We start from the raw sequence: 18071 nt of genomic DNA, 5'->3' as shown, positions 1-18071 counted from the left end.
TTATAGTCTAATTCCATTCACAGAAAACTGACAACACAATTTACAGTAATAGTCTGACGGGACAGGATAATTACATTTTAGGAGAAAGACGTCAAAACACCAATGAGACAATTCTGTCTCGCCCTGCCAACAAAAGTTGTGTGTTCATGAATCTGTGTCCTCTTTAGCGCATGGACCTGATTTGTTCTTTTGTTGTTGCTAAGTAGTTTGTGAACAGTTTATTGGGATGTGATTTTAAATGTGTTTTTTTAATCAATCATATTTTCCTCTTTTTAGATAAATTCATACATGTAAAAGGTATAAAAGATGGATATGTTTACTCAAGAAACGACTAATACAGATTTAAATCCAAATGTTGTGACTAGCAGTGAAATAACTATGTGTTCACATGTCATGTGAAAACACATTTAGGGTATCCACACATAAACCATTTCACTCATCTTTCATCTCTTGTGTTGTGCTGCAGTGCTGGAGTGGGTCGGACGGGGACTTACATCGTTGTAGACAGCATGCTGCAGCAGATCAAAGACAAGAGCACAGTCAATGTGCTCGGCTTTCTCAAACACATACGCACCCAGCGCAACTACCTCGTCCAGACTGAGGTTTGTATATCTGTGTCTGTGTGTGCCAAATGTTTATGAGACTCTTGTTGGGCAATATCATTTTCATGTTCTGTAACTGTTGCATGAAAGCATGGTGGAATTAAGCTTAGTAGCCAGCAGCTACTTAATGCAACTTATTTCTTCATCCACACAATCTTGTCCTCAGCGTTGGAAAGCACATTGCTATTGCCAGAAAATCAAATCCTCCATTAACACTGATTCAACAGATTTAGTAATATACTAAGACAGGGGTCTCAAACTCATCTTCACTCTGGGCCACATCAGCATCATGGTCGCCCTCAAAGGGCCGGTTGTAAATGTAAGACTGTGTAAATGTAACTACTCCTAACATATTGGTAAATAACTGTCTCTGCATTTGATTATTGTTTATTCAAGTGTTAAAATATTGTACATACAGTTATATAAATGTAAAAAATATATTTAAGCACATTTCTGTTATTATAACTTAAATCCTTTTTTGGCCAGATTCGGCCCACGGGCCTTGAGTTGGAGACCCCTGTACTACGGGCTTCATTTGAAGTCCAGAGAGAAGTCAGAAAAAGCTTTTGCTGTGCTGTGATTGTAATGCTATGCTGGTTATGGAAACGATAGACGCGACCCCCGCCCAGCCCTGCCCATGTTGATACATTTTCCCATTCTAGAGGCATTTTTTGAATTTCCAGGATAGTCTTTAAGTTATGAGAGTATAGACAACAAACATTTTAATGTCAGGTCAAGCAATCACCAAATACCAACAGTTTGACATTTTCATGCTGCAATGTCTTGTTCTCAAGTGGAAATATTGGCTTAAAGAAGAAATGCAGAGGGATGGTGATGAGAACTCTGTGGGTACCAAACATATACGTAGAACATTATGGCCTGCAGTAGTTATTGTTGGAACAACAGTTCATCATTTTGACGAAGGCAGTGGAAGAAAGGATAAAATGGAAAAAGCCATCAACGGTGCTTAGTCAATTGTGTGTGACTGAGGTTTAATCAAGGGGGACCATGAATATCCACATAGAATTTCATGAAATGTAGTCGGTAGTTGTTTTGCATAAACCATGAACACCCAGTAAATATCCAGTCGGTCATTTTCTGCGTTTTTTGTTATTAAGCACAGTATCAAGGGAAACTTTCCCCTCATACTTCTGCTTGAGGACGTTTTAGCAGGCATTTGCAATCATCCTCTGGGGAGCACCAATATCCACAGTCACTAGTTGTGGTAATACAACATCTTGCTCTGTACAACATACCTGCAAACTTGTCACCGTTTTGAATCAAAATATATCATCCATGTGAATCATGTAGATCCGTAGAATTTTTTATTTTGGGGGGGGTCAACTGGCTAGCCAGCGTTTCTCAGATTGGAGTGAGACGTGGAGAAAAGGTGATGTGGAGATTAGCCAACTACATGATTTCTGGTAATGATAACTTTTATGACCACGAAACATGAGGCCCAGATACTGATGAGATGATGAGGTCAAAGAGCTTCAGGAAGAGGAGGCTGTTTGTGTAGCGCAGCTTGACGCAGGACTGAGATGTGAAGGAGCTGCGCCTGGATAAAGGTGGAGCTGGGCCTAGATAAAGGTGGAGCTGGGTCTGGATAAAGGTGGAGCTGGGCCTAGATAAAGGTGGAGGTGGGCCTGGATAAAGGTCTAAACAGACATGAAGGGAGAGCAGTACAGCTGGTTTTACTGCCTTTCTCGTTTGTATTTATTTTATTTTATTTTATCTGTGTTGCTATATGACTAAAACTTTTGAAAATGCAACCTCGGTCTCAATGGATTTTGTCTAAATAAAGGTTGACAATAATAATAATAATATTGATTGAAAAAAAAAAAAAAGCTAACTAGCCAGCTGTTCAACTAGAGCTGAAATATTGGTTAATAACAATAGTTTTTTGCTTAAAGTAAATGTTGTCTTATTACTTCTCAGAGGACACCAGAATGCTACGTTTTAATGCTCATATTTAAAATCAAATTCTCCCGGGGGAGCGTGCCCCCACACCCCCCGACAGGGTCTCGGGTTTGGGTGCTTGTCACCTTTTTCACCTTCTTATGAGTTTGCAGGTTAGGTACAAGGTCTAGAAAGACAGATCGACCGTTGGAATAATGTTTCCACAATAAAGTTCTGTCACTCAACATAGTATAAACTGTAGCTAGCGTACAAAACCAAATCCAACAGTCTACCATGGACATGTCAATGAGTTTAGTGCACAGTCTCCACTGTGTTAGACCTAAGCATTGTGATAGTCTCTGGTCTCTGGCAGCAGCTTTTGTGTATTGGTTCTGTTCAGTCTTTGTATAAATGATGTATACAATTTCTCCCATGCTGCACTAAAACCTCAACTAATACCATTATTATATGTCATAACTGATACTTAAGTTAATTGCAAAATTGCAGTTGCAATGCAAATCTATGGTTTGGGCATGCCAAACAGCATCTTGCCATGCCAGCTGCTCAACATCTTTTTTGTCCTCTGTCACCATTTGGCTGATCCAGGAGCAGTACATCTTCATCCACGATGCCTTGATGGAAGCCATTTTGGGGAAGGAGACAGAAGTGACAGCCAGCCAGCTTCACAGCTACTTCAACAGCATCACGACACCAGGACACAGCGGACGGACACATCTGGAGAAACAGTTCAAGGTGAAGGGCATTTATTATTCATTATTCATTCATTTAGCTCATTTTACATTGTGACATAAAACAACAATGTGTCTCGTCATGAGTCAGGTTAAATTACCAGCTAATTATTAGTTTACTAAAAGTTAGTAAGTTGGCTCACTCCAATTAGTTTTAGTTTTTGGGTTCATAATTGAAATACCTGAATCGAGGTAACAAAACGCGTACAGTATTTCAAAGGTCTCAGATTACAGGTAACCCTAAACTCATCTGTTTGATTTGAGGAGCTTTATATATACAGGGACATGTCCTGCCTATAACAGTTCCTCAGCTGTTATCACCACCCAGCCCTGGTTTGTATTGGTTGTAGGTATGATGAGCGTAGGGAAGGTAATCCCTGTTATTTCATCACAATATCCCACGATGGAGTCCAAGGTCTGGACCTTGTATGTGCAAAACAATAGCTTTCTTTGTCATGGTCATGCATTGAGGCCTTCATGATTATAATGTCGACATTGTTATCTGCTGATTTGAGTCACTGTGTGTAAGCTTTTCCCTCTGGTCGTTATGCTTGTTTGGTTCAGTGTGTTTTTTGCTGCTCCTCTAGCTACCGACAGCGGCTTTCTGTTTTACGTCAGGTTTTATTCCACAAGTCTTCAGATGCTGTTGAAGCCTTTTTGAAGAATCTGATCTGATCTGGATGTTAATTGATTCTATTCAATGAAAGGGTTAAGGACACACAAACAGTGAGGGAGAAGTACATGTATGTCACATGATAGGCCTTTATGAAAAGAGATACAACAAAAGGTAAAAATTAGATTTTGATAGTTTACTGTGAAAATGTGTACAATTTGTACCATCCATAGTGCTTGTATTAAATGAAATAACTGTTTAATAAACAGCCACTTTCTTCTCTCTTTGTCTTTTAGTTGGTAACACAGTGTAATGCCAGATTCATGGAATGCTTCAACGCTCAGAAGCAGATCAACAAAGAGAAAAATCGAAACTCCTCCGTGGTGCCATGTAAGTCTTACACTCATGTTATCAATTTGAATTGAAACTGCCCCTAAGTGCTATTAACCAAACAGCAGAATATAATAACTGCTTGTAAAAATGCTGCCATTAGACCGTGACCTTTGAGCCTACAGTATCTGCTTTATAGAAGAATGGTTCATAGAGAATCTGATTTCTGATCCTATTTCCATTATTAAACTCATGAATGAAAGGTTCATTAATGTGGTTCTATTAGTTTCATGTGCTATGCTTTTACTTCCAGGGTTCAACATACATTTTTATGAAAAGCAGTCAATATTTGTGTTTTTGAAATATGGAATCACCCAGTAATATGTGTAAAATATGATATCTGCTGTAAATATATGCTTTTCCTGCACGTCCTTTCCACGTGTGCACGTCTCAGCTGGCTGGAGAAACTGCCCAAAAGAGGCGGGGCTATGAAGCAGTTTAGCTAATTGCTGATTAAAGATATAAATGAGTGACATACAATTTAGTCAATCAGCGTCCTCAAATAGATTCAGCTTGGGAAAAGAATAAATTCTGCCCCAGCGCAAGCACTACTCCTCCAAGACCCGTTTGAGAGGAGAAGTTTGAGGAGAAACTTCAGTCCAAAGAGCTGATCCCAGATCAGCCTGACCTCACAATCAGACAGCAGACTAGTGGGAAAAGGAAGCAGTACATGAAGCTTCTCTACTAGCTGTACATGATATATATATTATTATATGATATAATTATATTATTTTATTATATGATATATATTATTATATGATATATATATTATTATATTATTATATGATACAAATATATTATTATATTATTATATGATATATATATATATTATTATAGTATTATATGATATATATATTATTATATTATTATATGATATAAATATATTATTATATGATATATATATATATATTATTATATTATTATATGATATAAATATATTATTATATTATTATATGATATATATATATATTATTATATTATATGATATATATTATTATATTATTATATGATATATATATTATTATATTATTATATGATATAAATATATTATTATATGATATATATATTATATTATTATATTATACTGAATTCCCTGTGAGGGTGACTAAAATAAGATGTCTTTATAGATGTGTTTATCAAAGTGTTATTTACTGCTTTTTTTCATGTTGAATAAATGTTAAATATTTAACTGCAAAGTAGTAATGCGTGTTTAATTAATTTATTACTTAATTTGTTTGCATTAAATCATTCTGGGATGTTTGCTGAAATTGATTGGATGTGGCTCAGCCCTACCTAGAACATGTTCCACCAGCCTCCACTGGTGAAAAGTATTGTAATTATTCGTCATCAAATAACGGCAAAGACTTTAGTTTAGAAACATGATACTCTGTGATCAGTTAGTGTTCATGTTTTGTACAGCCATCCTAAAGGCCATGCAAGTGAGATGCCAGACTTTTTTCACAAAGTTGACGTGTCTTTGAGAAAAGACCACGTTTTATTCACCTTGCTCTCACACACTAAACTCCTGTTCCCAGAATAATTGAAATGCTTGCTTCAGCTTCTAAACTTTGTCTTTACTCGCTGCCATGTCCTCATGACTGCCTGATTGTTTCTGCACATGTGCAACTGAGAAGGAAGCAAGATGGCTCATTCCTTAAAAACTTCCATCATCAGCTCCCCAAGAAAAATATGTTTGGTTATTTTACTCCACTTGCCCGATCGAGTAAGTGAGTTGCTAGATTTACTAGCCCAACGTGGCATTCTACTAGCCCTGGGCAGGGGGGCGTTCATTATAGTTGAGCCCTGCCTACCATTTGGAATGTTCTGGTAAAATGTAATTAGTTAACTGCTCTTAGAAAAATCTGGTTATTCTAAAATGTAGCATGCATTACCTCCAGACAACCACCACGAAAACGTATTGAAAGCCTGGCTGTGTCACCATACATTTGGATGATTTGCTTTTTCAATGGCCATAAATAATATTGATGTCATTATTTCACATGCTTGTTTACATATTATTATTTGTACAACTTGTTTTCCTGAATATGGATTTTGTTTGGATTTATACTTGATCGGAACTATTTTTACATCCTATGTTGCGCTGGGACACATTTAGTCGTGGTAAAGCTCCAAAAAGAAGACCCGTGAAGTTCATAAACTACACTTAAAAGGTTTAAAGTCATAACCAAGTGCTCGTTTTTGAAGATGATTGTTTTTCAAGTGGACTCATTTCCCTCTCGCAGCCGAGAGATGTTGTTCATGTAAATGTTTTGTCGTGCATATTTGCATGCAAACAGGTTTTTATTTTGTATGTTGAAATGTATTTGAACATTTGGTAGTTGCTATCGGTTTTAAACATGTGAAGAACATATGCAGAGCATAAGAATATAATATTATAATATAATATTAAGCCTGGATATGGAGTGTTTACAGGCTGGCTGGTCTCATTATCCTTACTCAGCCCCTCTCTGTTATCTGCAGCCGTTACACAATCTGTAGACAGTCACTCGCTGTTCCACTCTACTCTGAATCACCAGCCAAGAATTATCCAGAACTGTCTTCACTTAACCAATAACAGCAAAAAGATGGATGAATGCACACATAGTGGCCTCTGTGTGATTGCTCTGTCCTAATGATGGCTATCCCCCCCCTTCCCCTCTCTCTCTCCCCGTCTATCTGTGAGCAGCGGAGCGAGCAAGGGTCGGCCTTGCACCTTTGCCCGGCATCAAAGGCACCGATTACATTAACGCCTCTTACGTCATGGTCAGCACTTCCACTTCTTCTGTCAATCATTGATCTTTCCAGTCTCCCCTTGATGTTTCCACTCAGAGCAGGTTACAGGTTATCAAGTCAAAATACACTCAGTCATTATCAATGGCGTGGTTTTTATTGTGATGCCCAAATCCCCAAATGACCTGGCAGCTCATGTTGATGTTAGCTCAACACTGCTCATTGGTAAAGTGGCAGCCTCAAAGATTTGAATTTAAATGAATGACTGTTGAGTCACCATCTATCCAGAAGGAGGTAACAGTGGTGATTGAGCCTATGACCCACTGATGAAAGTATCGCAATATTTATATATTTGCAGTATTACAGACTGTGCCGACATTCTCCCAGGGAACAACATGCTGTATTACAGTTTTACTCCTTTGTACACACACACAAATGGAGCTATGCACACAATTCCATTGGTCCAGACCTCCAAACCAGGACTGACATCTTAAGGAGTGCCACTTTAAGTTTCAGAATGTGAGGAATGTGATGATTTAAGGTTGCTATATAACAAAACCAGGGACCATGCCTTTAACAGGGTTTTCCATTAATTCAGTGTAGAAGAATGGTCTAAATCAAAGCAGCAGAGGCGCAGATATGCTGACTTTTAGTTGTGAGTCCACTTTGGTATTACACATATTGATATACAGATCTGAGATCTACAGCAATAACTTGGGTTCCTGATCGAATCTTGTTTTCTAGTAACCATGGAGACTTCGACCCAGTTTGTAATACAAGACTTCCATTAAAACTTTAAGATCAGAAACTCGGCCGAGATGACCCTGATGATTTCATGGCATTTCCTCAGAGTTGAAGCAAAGCTCCTGCAGAACCACTACATATATTATTTAACCAGCTGCGTAGTAACTGACCTTGGTGGGTAAAGATGTGGAGTTCCCCTTAAAGCTTAACTGAGAAGTTGAGAGCAGCCTTAAACCCAAAAGCCTGTAAAAAGCAGGTGGTTAAGTTGCCATGTGCTGTGAGGCGAGGTCACCACCTTGTTGTTCATGAAGAGTGTGAAATCATAGCTCAGATAACAGCAGCTCAGCACAAATTAGATGTAACCCTCAAAGCTCTGTTTAGTCCTTTAATGTGAAGCTAAATCCTGACTGCAGATGAGTGTCTGACGATGAGCTGGAGATTTACTCAGTAATGTTAACAGCATGCGTTTACACTGTTTGAAGTGTAACTCTCCCTCTAACCTGTTGTTGTTGTTTTACAGGGTTACTATCAGAGTAATGAGTTCATCATTACCCAGCATCCTCTGCCCCACACCACAAAAGACTTCTGGAGAATGATCTGGGACCACAATGCACAAATTATTGTTATGCTGCCTGCCAACCATGGACTGGTAGGAAACACACACACACACACACACACACACACACACACACACACACACACACATTGTAGTTCATCCCATCTGCCACTTTAACAGGCATGTGCACGCTTGTGTTTAAGGTATTATGAGACACACACACATCGTCTCACAGTGACCTGACTTTTATGAGGCAGGAGTTACACATACAGTCATATTCATCCCGCCAAACACACACACACATGTTCACATGCACACACTGTAGGCTGACGTCTGCCTATTGATGCCGTGTCCTCTGGGTTCTGCAGTGGGACAGCAGGACTGTTACATGGTGTAGTGACTTTAACCAATATCCATTTTTCTATCTAAATGCCACTGGGGGGTGAACGGGAGAACTTGTTCGGACGCGTGTTCCACAAACATTTCATTGTCCAATGCGCTGTCTTTCTTTCGATCCGTTGATCCATTTATTCCGGTTACATGACACCATAACAGAAACACATAGGATATTGGACTGGATAATATATCACCTGCGACTCCACATTGACCTGACAAGTTGCCCTGATACCACTAGTTGCTTTGAGACGACTAGTTGCTTTGAGACGACTAGTTGCTTTGAGACGACTAGTTGCTTTGAGACGGTCAAAAACTGTTGGCTTCCCGTCCACACACACACCTGGCTCATTACCAGGCACTTACCTAAATGCACTTTCAGGGCAATGTGCCACCCACTGATCCATGCCAGTACTGCACACAAATTCACCCTGTGTTACCCTCAAAAACAAAAGAAAACAACAAAACCACATTATGGCTCCAACACATGGTGTTTAATGTTTAAAACCTGCGGAGTAGAGAATGCAAACCTACTGTCCCACAGTGGTTTCATATGCCAGTCATTTAAGCACAGGACAGTGGTGGGTTTGGCTCAATATGAATTTAGCAAATGCATATATCAGTCGATATACACAAACAGTAAGATCAGAAGGGAGGGAATGCAGAAGCAACTTCTATGTAGCCCTGAGGGGAACTGTGCTGAATTTATAAATCAAAGTCTGTTTACAGGAGTGGGGAGGACTGCTGCAGATTTAGAAAGTTATATAAAGCCCCGGGTGGCTCCGGACTGAGCTGCATGAAAAGAGGGGCTGTGTACACAAAAGATTGTATCTAACATCTGATGTGGAAGAGTCATCCTTAAAGGACTCATCCACAATGATTGGTTGATAGGTGACCAGTCTGTGAGTTAGTATTCATTAAAACACTGGAGCGCAAATTGGATGAGATGAAGCCTATAGCAATAGTTATACCTGGAAAACCAGCGATGGCCATGAAACCAATGGGTGGTGTTGTGCATTTCATATACTGTCAGAGCACATTTTGGTTTAATTGATAATCCTGCAGACGGCTGATATATTCTAAGTTCATGAGTGCTGCAAACTGTTTTTTTCTTGAGTCATGGTAGTGCAGAGTCCTAAAGTTAGGACTGACATGCCCCTTATTTTAAGAAGTTTCTTTTAGCCTGAGGATGTGTTGGGACTACGTTCCATGATAAATTGCCTCAAGTAATGGCACTGGAATCAGCATCGGTTGGGGCTGAAGACTACAAGTTTGAAAATGTAGGAATGCATTGCTTAATTGGTGGAGTACTCACAGGACCAGGGTGCAATAAAAAGAAATAAAGCGGGATACCTCGACATGTACACATACACAAACATGTAACCACACACACCACAATGTGTCTCAAAGCAGCAAATATCTAGTTGATAGCTAGCTGGAACTCTTGAACTAACTTGAACTAACTGGAACTCTGCCTTATTGAGTGTAACCTTAACAATCTGCATGAATGGTGGAACATCCAACTGAAATGACTTGTAATAACAAAAGATATTGTACAGTAACATGGTATCCTGTGACAATGTTAATCCTGCAGGCAGAGGATGAGTTTGTATACTGGCCCAGTCGGGAGGAGGCCATGAACTGCGAGGCGTTCACTGTCACCCTCATCAGTAAAGACCGACTCTGTCTGTCCAATGAGGAACAGATCAGCATCCACGACTTCATCCTGGAAGCTACACAGGTGACTCAGTGTGTGTGTGTGTGTGTGTGTGTGTGTGTAGGTGTGTGTGTGTGTGTGTGTGTGTGTGTGTGTGTGTGTGTGTGTGTGTGTGTATGAGAGAGAGATCTAAAACATGGTCATATTGATTGAACTGCACCTATACTGACTACAGTATGAGCACACTAACACACTAATGTAGTGGAACAATAGAAGGCAGCATGAATACAGTATTAGTCATCATGTTGTAATAATGTGAAATAAAATAATGCATGCACAGACAGAAGTACTAATAACATACAAACAACTAAGTAATAACATGCTTAAGCTCGTCTCCATCCACTGCTCAGTAACACAGTGATGGTTGAGGTCTGGGTTAGTGGATGGACGGCACAGAGCTGAGCAAATCTGTAAAACTGACAAGTCTCCAACTCCAGATTAGAGAGTGAGCATGCAGTGATTCATAAATGCAGTGCAAGTTCTAGAGCGGTTGAGGACAGAATGCTGTGTGATGGATGTTTTGAGCCTCCAGAGGAACTGGGTCTGTAGATTTACACAAGACACAGGACTTTCCCTATCCTATTTTCAAAGCTGCTAGCACTCAGGTTTTTTATCGCTTGTGTGTAAATTTCACTTGAGAGCCAAACTCCCTCAGATTTGAGAACTCCTTTGTTCACATGCGTTCCCAAACTCTTATTCGTCAAGGAACGACAGCTGCGCCCCAAGATAGAATGAGTTCAACTTTTGGCACGTTCATGTGACCAGGAACAACCAATCATAGCTGGCAGATATCGTCTTATCAGTATCAGTCTACTCTACGGTAAATATATGGAGGAGAAGTTCATTATTTTATTGCAGGGCTACCCAAAACTATACCATCTGTCCCACGGACTATTTTACTTGCTTAATCTTTGGTTGAAATGAAACATCTGGTTGAAATGTCAAAGGGACAGACAAATGGAGCGGTAAAGCTACTGTGAGGGATTTGCAGTGCTGGAAATCTATGTATCGTTTTGTTTTGATTTTGTTTAGTTAAGTCAGTGAGGCTTACTGTTAAAACACCGCATCGTCTTCATCATCACAGCACAGGTTGGGGTTGCTTAGTAACGGCACCTTAGAAAGGATGAAAGTGGCATGGCTGGCGGTTTTAGACTACCACTGTCACATTTACAGAAATGTTCATTCCTGTGCCTTTTCCTTCTGAATAGATAAATGAATTGAATAAAATACCTTTTTTTTCACCAATACTTCTCCTAGCCCTATCAGAAACAGAAGCTCTCAATCTAATTGTTTTGTTTCACAGCTGAAGTAACATGGATGAGTTGAATAGAACTGTTGTAAACCAAACATCCTTTATTTAACCTCCGTCTCTCTCCATCTGTCCAACAGGATGACTACGTTTTAGAGGTTCGGCACTTTCAGTGCCCCAAGTGGCCGAAACCCGATGCGCCCGTCAGCAGCACCTTCGAGCTCATCAACGTCATTAAAGAGGAGGCAGCCACCCGCGATGGACCAACCATCATCCACGATGAGTCAGTCCCACATTTTATCTTCTTTTATACTCTGTCAGCACATCACTACTCGGCTTATTTATAACGAAGTACAGTAAATTAGAAAAGCTAAATGGAAATAGAACACTGTACGTCAATGGGTCCACTTTCTTATTACATTATAGTTGGCTATGGCAGGATGAGGGGAACTAAAGCACTTTTATGCATTGTCATGTCTTATGATATATTGATAAGCCACACAATAAAACTTCAAATGAACTGCTCTCGCACATCTGAAGAAGTAACATTAAAAAAAGAACAAAGTCTCTCCTGGCCTCGTGCAATCAAACTGCCGTTGTCTCCTACTTTAGCTTCACACCTGCTGGTTCCTAATTTACCCAGAAACCCCTTCATCTACATTAAGCCTAAAACTCCACAGACTGACAACTGAGCAATTTAGGACGAGCAAGGAAATGTAAAAATGAGGATATGTATCCACAAAACATGAAGTTAAAAGTGTGACGTGACAGTGCTGTGGTTATGTTGTAAGCCATTCTATGGAAACATGCTCTGGTGGCTGCACTATAAAAAGCTTTGACTTCCCCCGGGTGAAATGATGTTCATTAGAACAACACATTTAACACAACAGATAACACTTCCATTAAAAAGAACAATGTTTTATTGATTGCACTTTGTTACAGGTTCACAATGTTTTCCTGCAAAGAGGAATTCCATCAAGTTAAAGATGCACGAGGAAGCAATTTGTTTACGTATTTGAACACATTTCAGTCTTAATTTCAGTCTTAATTTCAGTCTTAATGCATACAATTGGTTAGCTGGATATACACAGACAATTGTGTAGTTTCTTTAAGTGAAAGTGTTAATACATATTTGAGTCAATGGAAAGAACATCAGTTTACTTTTTTCCCATCTTTTAATCAGTAAGGGTGTAAGAAATGAAATGTGTCAACTATTTAAAATCCCTTTTGTCTTTTTCTAGCTCTCCGTTGGCCACAGTTACAGAATGTCACTGTTAACTTTCACACTTGATACATTTTGGCTGGTATTCAAAAAGTTTTGAGTTTCGTTACCCAGATCTTAACATCATAGGTTGACAGAGAATGATAACTTCATTCTTAAAATTTTAATAAAATCACTGCAGCTTTAAATTACAACTCGCATTCTATTGCATATCATAACATATTGTTTTTTTAAATAATACTGTGGTTGTTTTCCCCAATATGAACTAGTTCCATCATTTCCAATCCAAGCCTAATATATTTTTTGTCTGTGAGCATAAACTGTAATTGCCCAAATAGGCAGCCTGACTATCCTGTAAGTGTAGTGAGGAAAGACACATGTTGTTTTACTTCTAAACAACAAGTGACAGCCCCTCCCACCCTGACTTCCCTCACAGGTACCCCAGGAAACTGCCCAATTAAACGTAATGAAAGTGTCTTCAGTATTGACACACATTAGTGGTCCTGAACGACGCTCTAATCCAGCAACTCTGCTCATGTTTATTCATTACAATAATGAAGATTGCTTGTCGCATCCTCAAGAAGAAAAGTGACTAATTAAGCACTTTGTGCGGTTGCTATGGTGTGGGCCGGCTTGCAGCACCTAAGAGACTGTCAGTTAGAGGCTCGTCCTAATTGTCTGCACGCTCATTATCCAGCCAGGCGTGGGTTGTTAGCAGGGGTTTCCGCTGCGCTGCTGACAGGGCTGCTAATGGAAGAGGAGACCCTTTACATTGTGAAGGCGTTCTCTAGGGAGCCTCACGCTGGGCCGAGCTGTCGTCCTCAGGTGGATTCACTAGCTAATAAATCTTTAATCTCAGAGGAGGTTTCCTGACTCTGTGAGGGTCTTCACTCCCAGGCTGAGCTGCTGTCTTGGACAACTCAAGATATGATTGTGGAGATATGATGGTGGAGATATGATGGTGGAGATGATCGTGGAGATATGATGGTAGAGATATTATTGTGGAGTTATGATGGTGGCGATATGATGGTGGAGATATGATGGTGGAGATATGATGGTGGAGATATGATGGTGGAGATGATCGTGGAGATATGATGGTAGAGATATTATTGTGGAGTTATGATGGTGGCGATATGATGGTGGAGATATGATGGTGGAGATATGATGGTGGAGATATGATTGTGGAGATATGACTGTGGAGATATGATGGTGGAGATATGATGGTGGAAATATGATTGTGGAGATATGATTGGTGAGATATGATGGTGGATATATGATGATGGTAGAAATATGATGGTGGAGATATGATGATGGTAGAGATATGATGGTGGAGATATGATTGTGGAGATATGATGGTAGAGATATGATGGTGGATGATGGTGGAGATATGATGATGGTAGAGATATGATGGTGGAGATATGATGGTGGAGATATGACTGTGGAGATATGACTGTGGAGATATGATGGTGGAGATATGATGGTGGAAATATGATTGTGGAGATATGATTGGTGAGATATGATGGTGGATATATGATGATGGTAGAAATATGATGGTGGAGATATGATGATGGTAGAGATATGATGGTGGAGATATGATTGTGGAGATATGATGGTGGAGATATGATGGTGGAGCTATGATGGTGGAGATATGATGGTGGATATATGATGGTGGAGATATGATGATGGAGATATGATTGTGGAGATATGATTGGTGAGATATGATGGTGGATATATGATGATGGTAGAAATATGATGGTGGAGATATGATGATGGTAGAGATATGATGGTGGAGATATGATGATGGAGATATTATTGTGGAAATATTAATGTGGAGATATGATGGTGGAGATATGATGATGGAGATATTATTGTGGAAATATGATTGTGGAGATACGATTGTGGAGATATGATTGTGGAGATGATGGTGGAGATATGATGGTGGAGATGATCGTGGAGATATGATGGTAGAGATATTATTGTGGAGTTATGATGGTGGCGATATGATGGTGGAGATATGATGGTAGAGATATGATGGTGGATGATGGTAGAGATATGATGGTGGAGATATGATGGTGGAAATATGATGGTGGAGATATGATGATGGTGGAGATATGATGTGGAGATATGATGATGGTGGAGATATGATGATGGTAGAGATATGATGGTGGAGATATGATGGTGGTGGAGATATGATGGTGGAGATATGACTGGAGATATGACTGTGGAGATATGACTGTGGAGATATGATGGTGGAGATATGATGGTGGAGATATGATGATGGTAGAGATATGATGGTGGAGATATGATGATGGTAGAGATATGATGGTGGAGATATGATGGTGGTGGAGATATGACTGTGGAGATATGACTGTGGAGATATGATTGTGGAGATATGATAGTGGAGATATGATGGTGGAGATATGATGGTGGAGATATGATGATGGAGATATGATTGTGGAGATATGATGGTGGAGATATGATGGTGGAGATATGATGGTGGAGATATGATGGTGGAGATATGATGGTAGAGATATGATGGTGGAGATATGATGGTGGAGATATGATGATGGAGATATGATTGTGGAGATATGATGGTGGAGATATGATGGTGGAGATATGATGGTGGAGATATGATGGTGGAGATATGATGGTAGAGATATGATGGTGGATGATGGTAGAGATATGATGGTGGAGATATGATGATGGTAGAGATATGATGTGGAGATATGATGGTGGTGGAGATATGACTGTGGAGATATAACTGGAGATATGATTGTGGAGATATGATAGTGGAGATATGATGGTGGAGATATGATGGTGTGGAGATATGATGGTGGTGGAGATATGATGGTGGAGATATGATGGTGGAGATATGATGGTGGAGATATGATGGTGGAGATATGATGGTGGATATATGATGGTGGAGATATGATTGTGGAGATATGGCTTTGGAGATATGATGGTGGAGATATGATGGTGGATATATGATGGTGGAGATATGATGGTGGAGATATGATGGTGGATATATGATGGTGGAGATATGATTGTGGAGATATGATGGTGGAGATATGATGGTGGAGATATGATGGTGGATATATGATGGTGGAGATATGATTGTGGACATATGATGGTGGAGATATGATGGTGGATATATGATGGTGGAGATATGATTGTGGACATATGATGGTGGAGATATGATGGTGGATATATGATGGTGGAGATATGATTGTGGAGATATGATGGTGGAGATATGATGGTGGATATATGATGGTGGAGATGCACACTAACCACAGCCCCTGTGTGTCTCCTCAGGTTGGGAGCAGTGTCGGCCGGCATGCTGTGTGCCCTCACCACACTGTCTCAGCAGCTAGAGAGCGAGGGCGCCGCCGATGTCTATCAAGTGGCCAAGATGATCAACCTCATGAGGCCAGGAGTCTTCACAGACATTGTGAGTCTGACCATACACCTGAGAGGGGTTCTGCTTGTTCAGAAGTAAATTAGCAATGAACACAAAGCTGATCAAGTGTATTCTCAATACGTACATTAATTACTTTTGAGTGTACTGCAATTCATTTGTCAAATCTTAAAGCAATTTGTGAGAAGATACTTTAGAGAACAGTAATTGTAATATGTATTGTCATGATTCATCCAAAAAATTGTATCACTAAGTAATTGCAAATAGATTTTTATAAATATAATAAAAGGAATAATAGCTTTTGTTTGCTACACTATGATGGAGCAACCATGGTGAAAATATGTGTCTGTTGTGTTTCATAACTTGAAAGATAATTTGCTTTACTGACTGACACTGAATGGTTTATTGTGAGGTTCCACATGCCAGTTTGCACAGATTTACTGAAAGTTAGAAGAAAATAGCATCTCTTAGATAAATCTAGTTTGGTATGGTGATGTCATGATAAACAATAAGACAGTATCAAGGCATATGGCAGATTTACATCCACATTGAGCAAACGATTTTTTTGAGCTTCGATGGCTCGAAGAGGAAGATTGTCATGTTCTCACCTGTTCTCCTCTGTCTGTGTGTGGTGGCTCCACAGGACCAGTACCAGTACCTCTACGAAGCTCTGCTCAGCCTCGTCAGCACCAAGGAGAACGGCTTGTGTTTTCTGACCAGGGACACTAATGGGACCATGGCGTCCATGTCCGACCAGTCTGACCAGGCAGAGAGCATGGATTCACTGGTCTGAGAGAGGCCCTTTGGGGGCCCGGAGCTGAGCTGAGCTGAGCTGAGAGTCTTGTGGGTCCAAACCCCCTGCGAGGTCTCTGAGCCCACAATGGAGGCACTTAACTTTGTAAACTGTCAAGGAACTATTATGAACAAGACTTTTTGAGGCCTTTTTGCCAGACTCTTGGTTAAAATGAATAACCTGATTACTTTTTTACACTGATAAAAAGTTTTTGATATTTATTTTTTTCGCCATTTTATGTCTTAATGTTCTCCTACTGAAGGGTTTGCACCTGCGTTTTTGAGTTTCACGACGGCGTCGGTAGGCAACAAGAAACACTTTTCTGTCTTTTCTTGTTTGCACTATATAATGTCAGTGTTACTGCCTATACTAAAGCTGACTCACTTGGCTTTTCTCCAATTGAGCTCTGATTTTTCCTTTTTGACATTCCTTGGCTGTGGCCATTATTAAATCAACTGCTTCTGTGAAGGACATTCTTCTGCTGCCACCTACCAGTTGATTTAAGACAGTGGACAGAGGAAGGCACATAGTCTCCGCCTCAGTGACAAAATGCTGTTCCACTTCAGCTCAGTGTGACCTCCTCTGCCCTGCTCATCGATAGTACTCATACTACCACTCATTTATCACAAGAACCGAGATCTTGGAACCTATTGCCACAGACAAGTAGTGCTTGTTTTTTTAGAAGTAGTTTCCTCTTCACTATTTCTTTTTTTTTGCCTTGTTTTCTTGTCATGCTCCCTCTTATTAGCGAGTCACACCCATGTTAGAATACCTAAGGTGGTGTAATAACTGCAACTGTGAAATTTTATTATTTTTTCTTTGTATAATTCATATTATGCTTTTTAATATATGGAAATACTGTATGTATACATATATAAATATATCCTTATCATAATAACTTTGTACATGTCCTTTGTGGTCTCCCGCCTCAGGCCGGTTGATTTACCACTCCAGTACTCACAGCTGATTCACAGCCATCTGAAAGTGGACTCCCTCGGT

The 18071-nt window shown here is 39.8% G+C and overlaps 1 protein-coding gene across 1 annotated transcript in view; it reads left to right on the top strand.

The window, feature by feature from the left end:
* LOC306693940 (receptor-type tyrosine-protein phosphatase gamma-like) overlaps window positions 1-17566 on the top strand; it is a gene marked incomplete at its 5' end in the record, with an annotated part of 535669 nt that extends 518103 nt beyond the window's left edge. The window contains 9 exons of the mRNA XM_079156627.1: window positions 467-602; window positions 3108-3254; window positions 4160-4253; window positions 6940-7016; window positions 8248-8376; window positions 10271-10417; window positions 11783-11925; window positions 16177-16312; window positions 16923-17566. Coding sequence (XP_079012753.1) covers window positions 467-602; window positions 3108-3254; window positions 4160-4253; window positions 6940-7016; window positions 8248-8376; window positions 10271-10417; window positions 11783-11925; window positions 16177-16312; window positions 16923-17072 — 1159 coding nt within the window. The 3' untranslated portion in view covers window positions 17073-17566. The remainder of the gene's footprint in view (window positions 1-466; window positions 603-3107; window positions 3255-4159; window positions 4254-6939; window positions 7017-8247; window positions 8377-10270; window positions 10418-11782; window positions 11926-16176; window positions 16313-16922) is intronic.
* Window positions 17567-18071: the final 505 nt, after the last annotated feature.

Source organism: Pholis gunnellus, assembly GCF_910591455.1.
Source record: "Pholis gunnellus genome assembly, chromosome: 3".
Classification (NCBI taxonomy): domain Eukaryota; kingdom Metazoa; phylum Chordata; class Actinopteri; order Perciformes; family Pholidae; genus Pholis; species Pholis gunnellus.
Note: the sequence above shows the minus strand (reverse complement) of the source record. Positions and strands in the feature narration are given on the sequence as shown.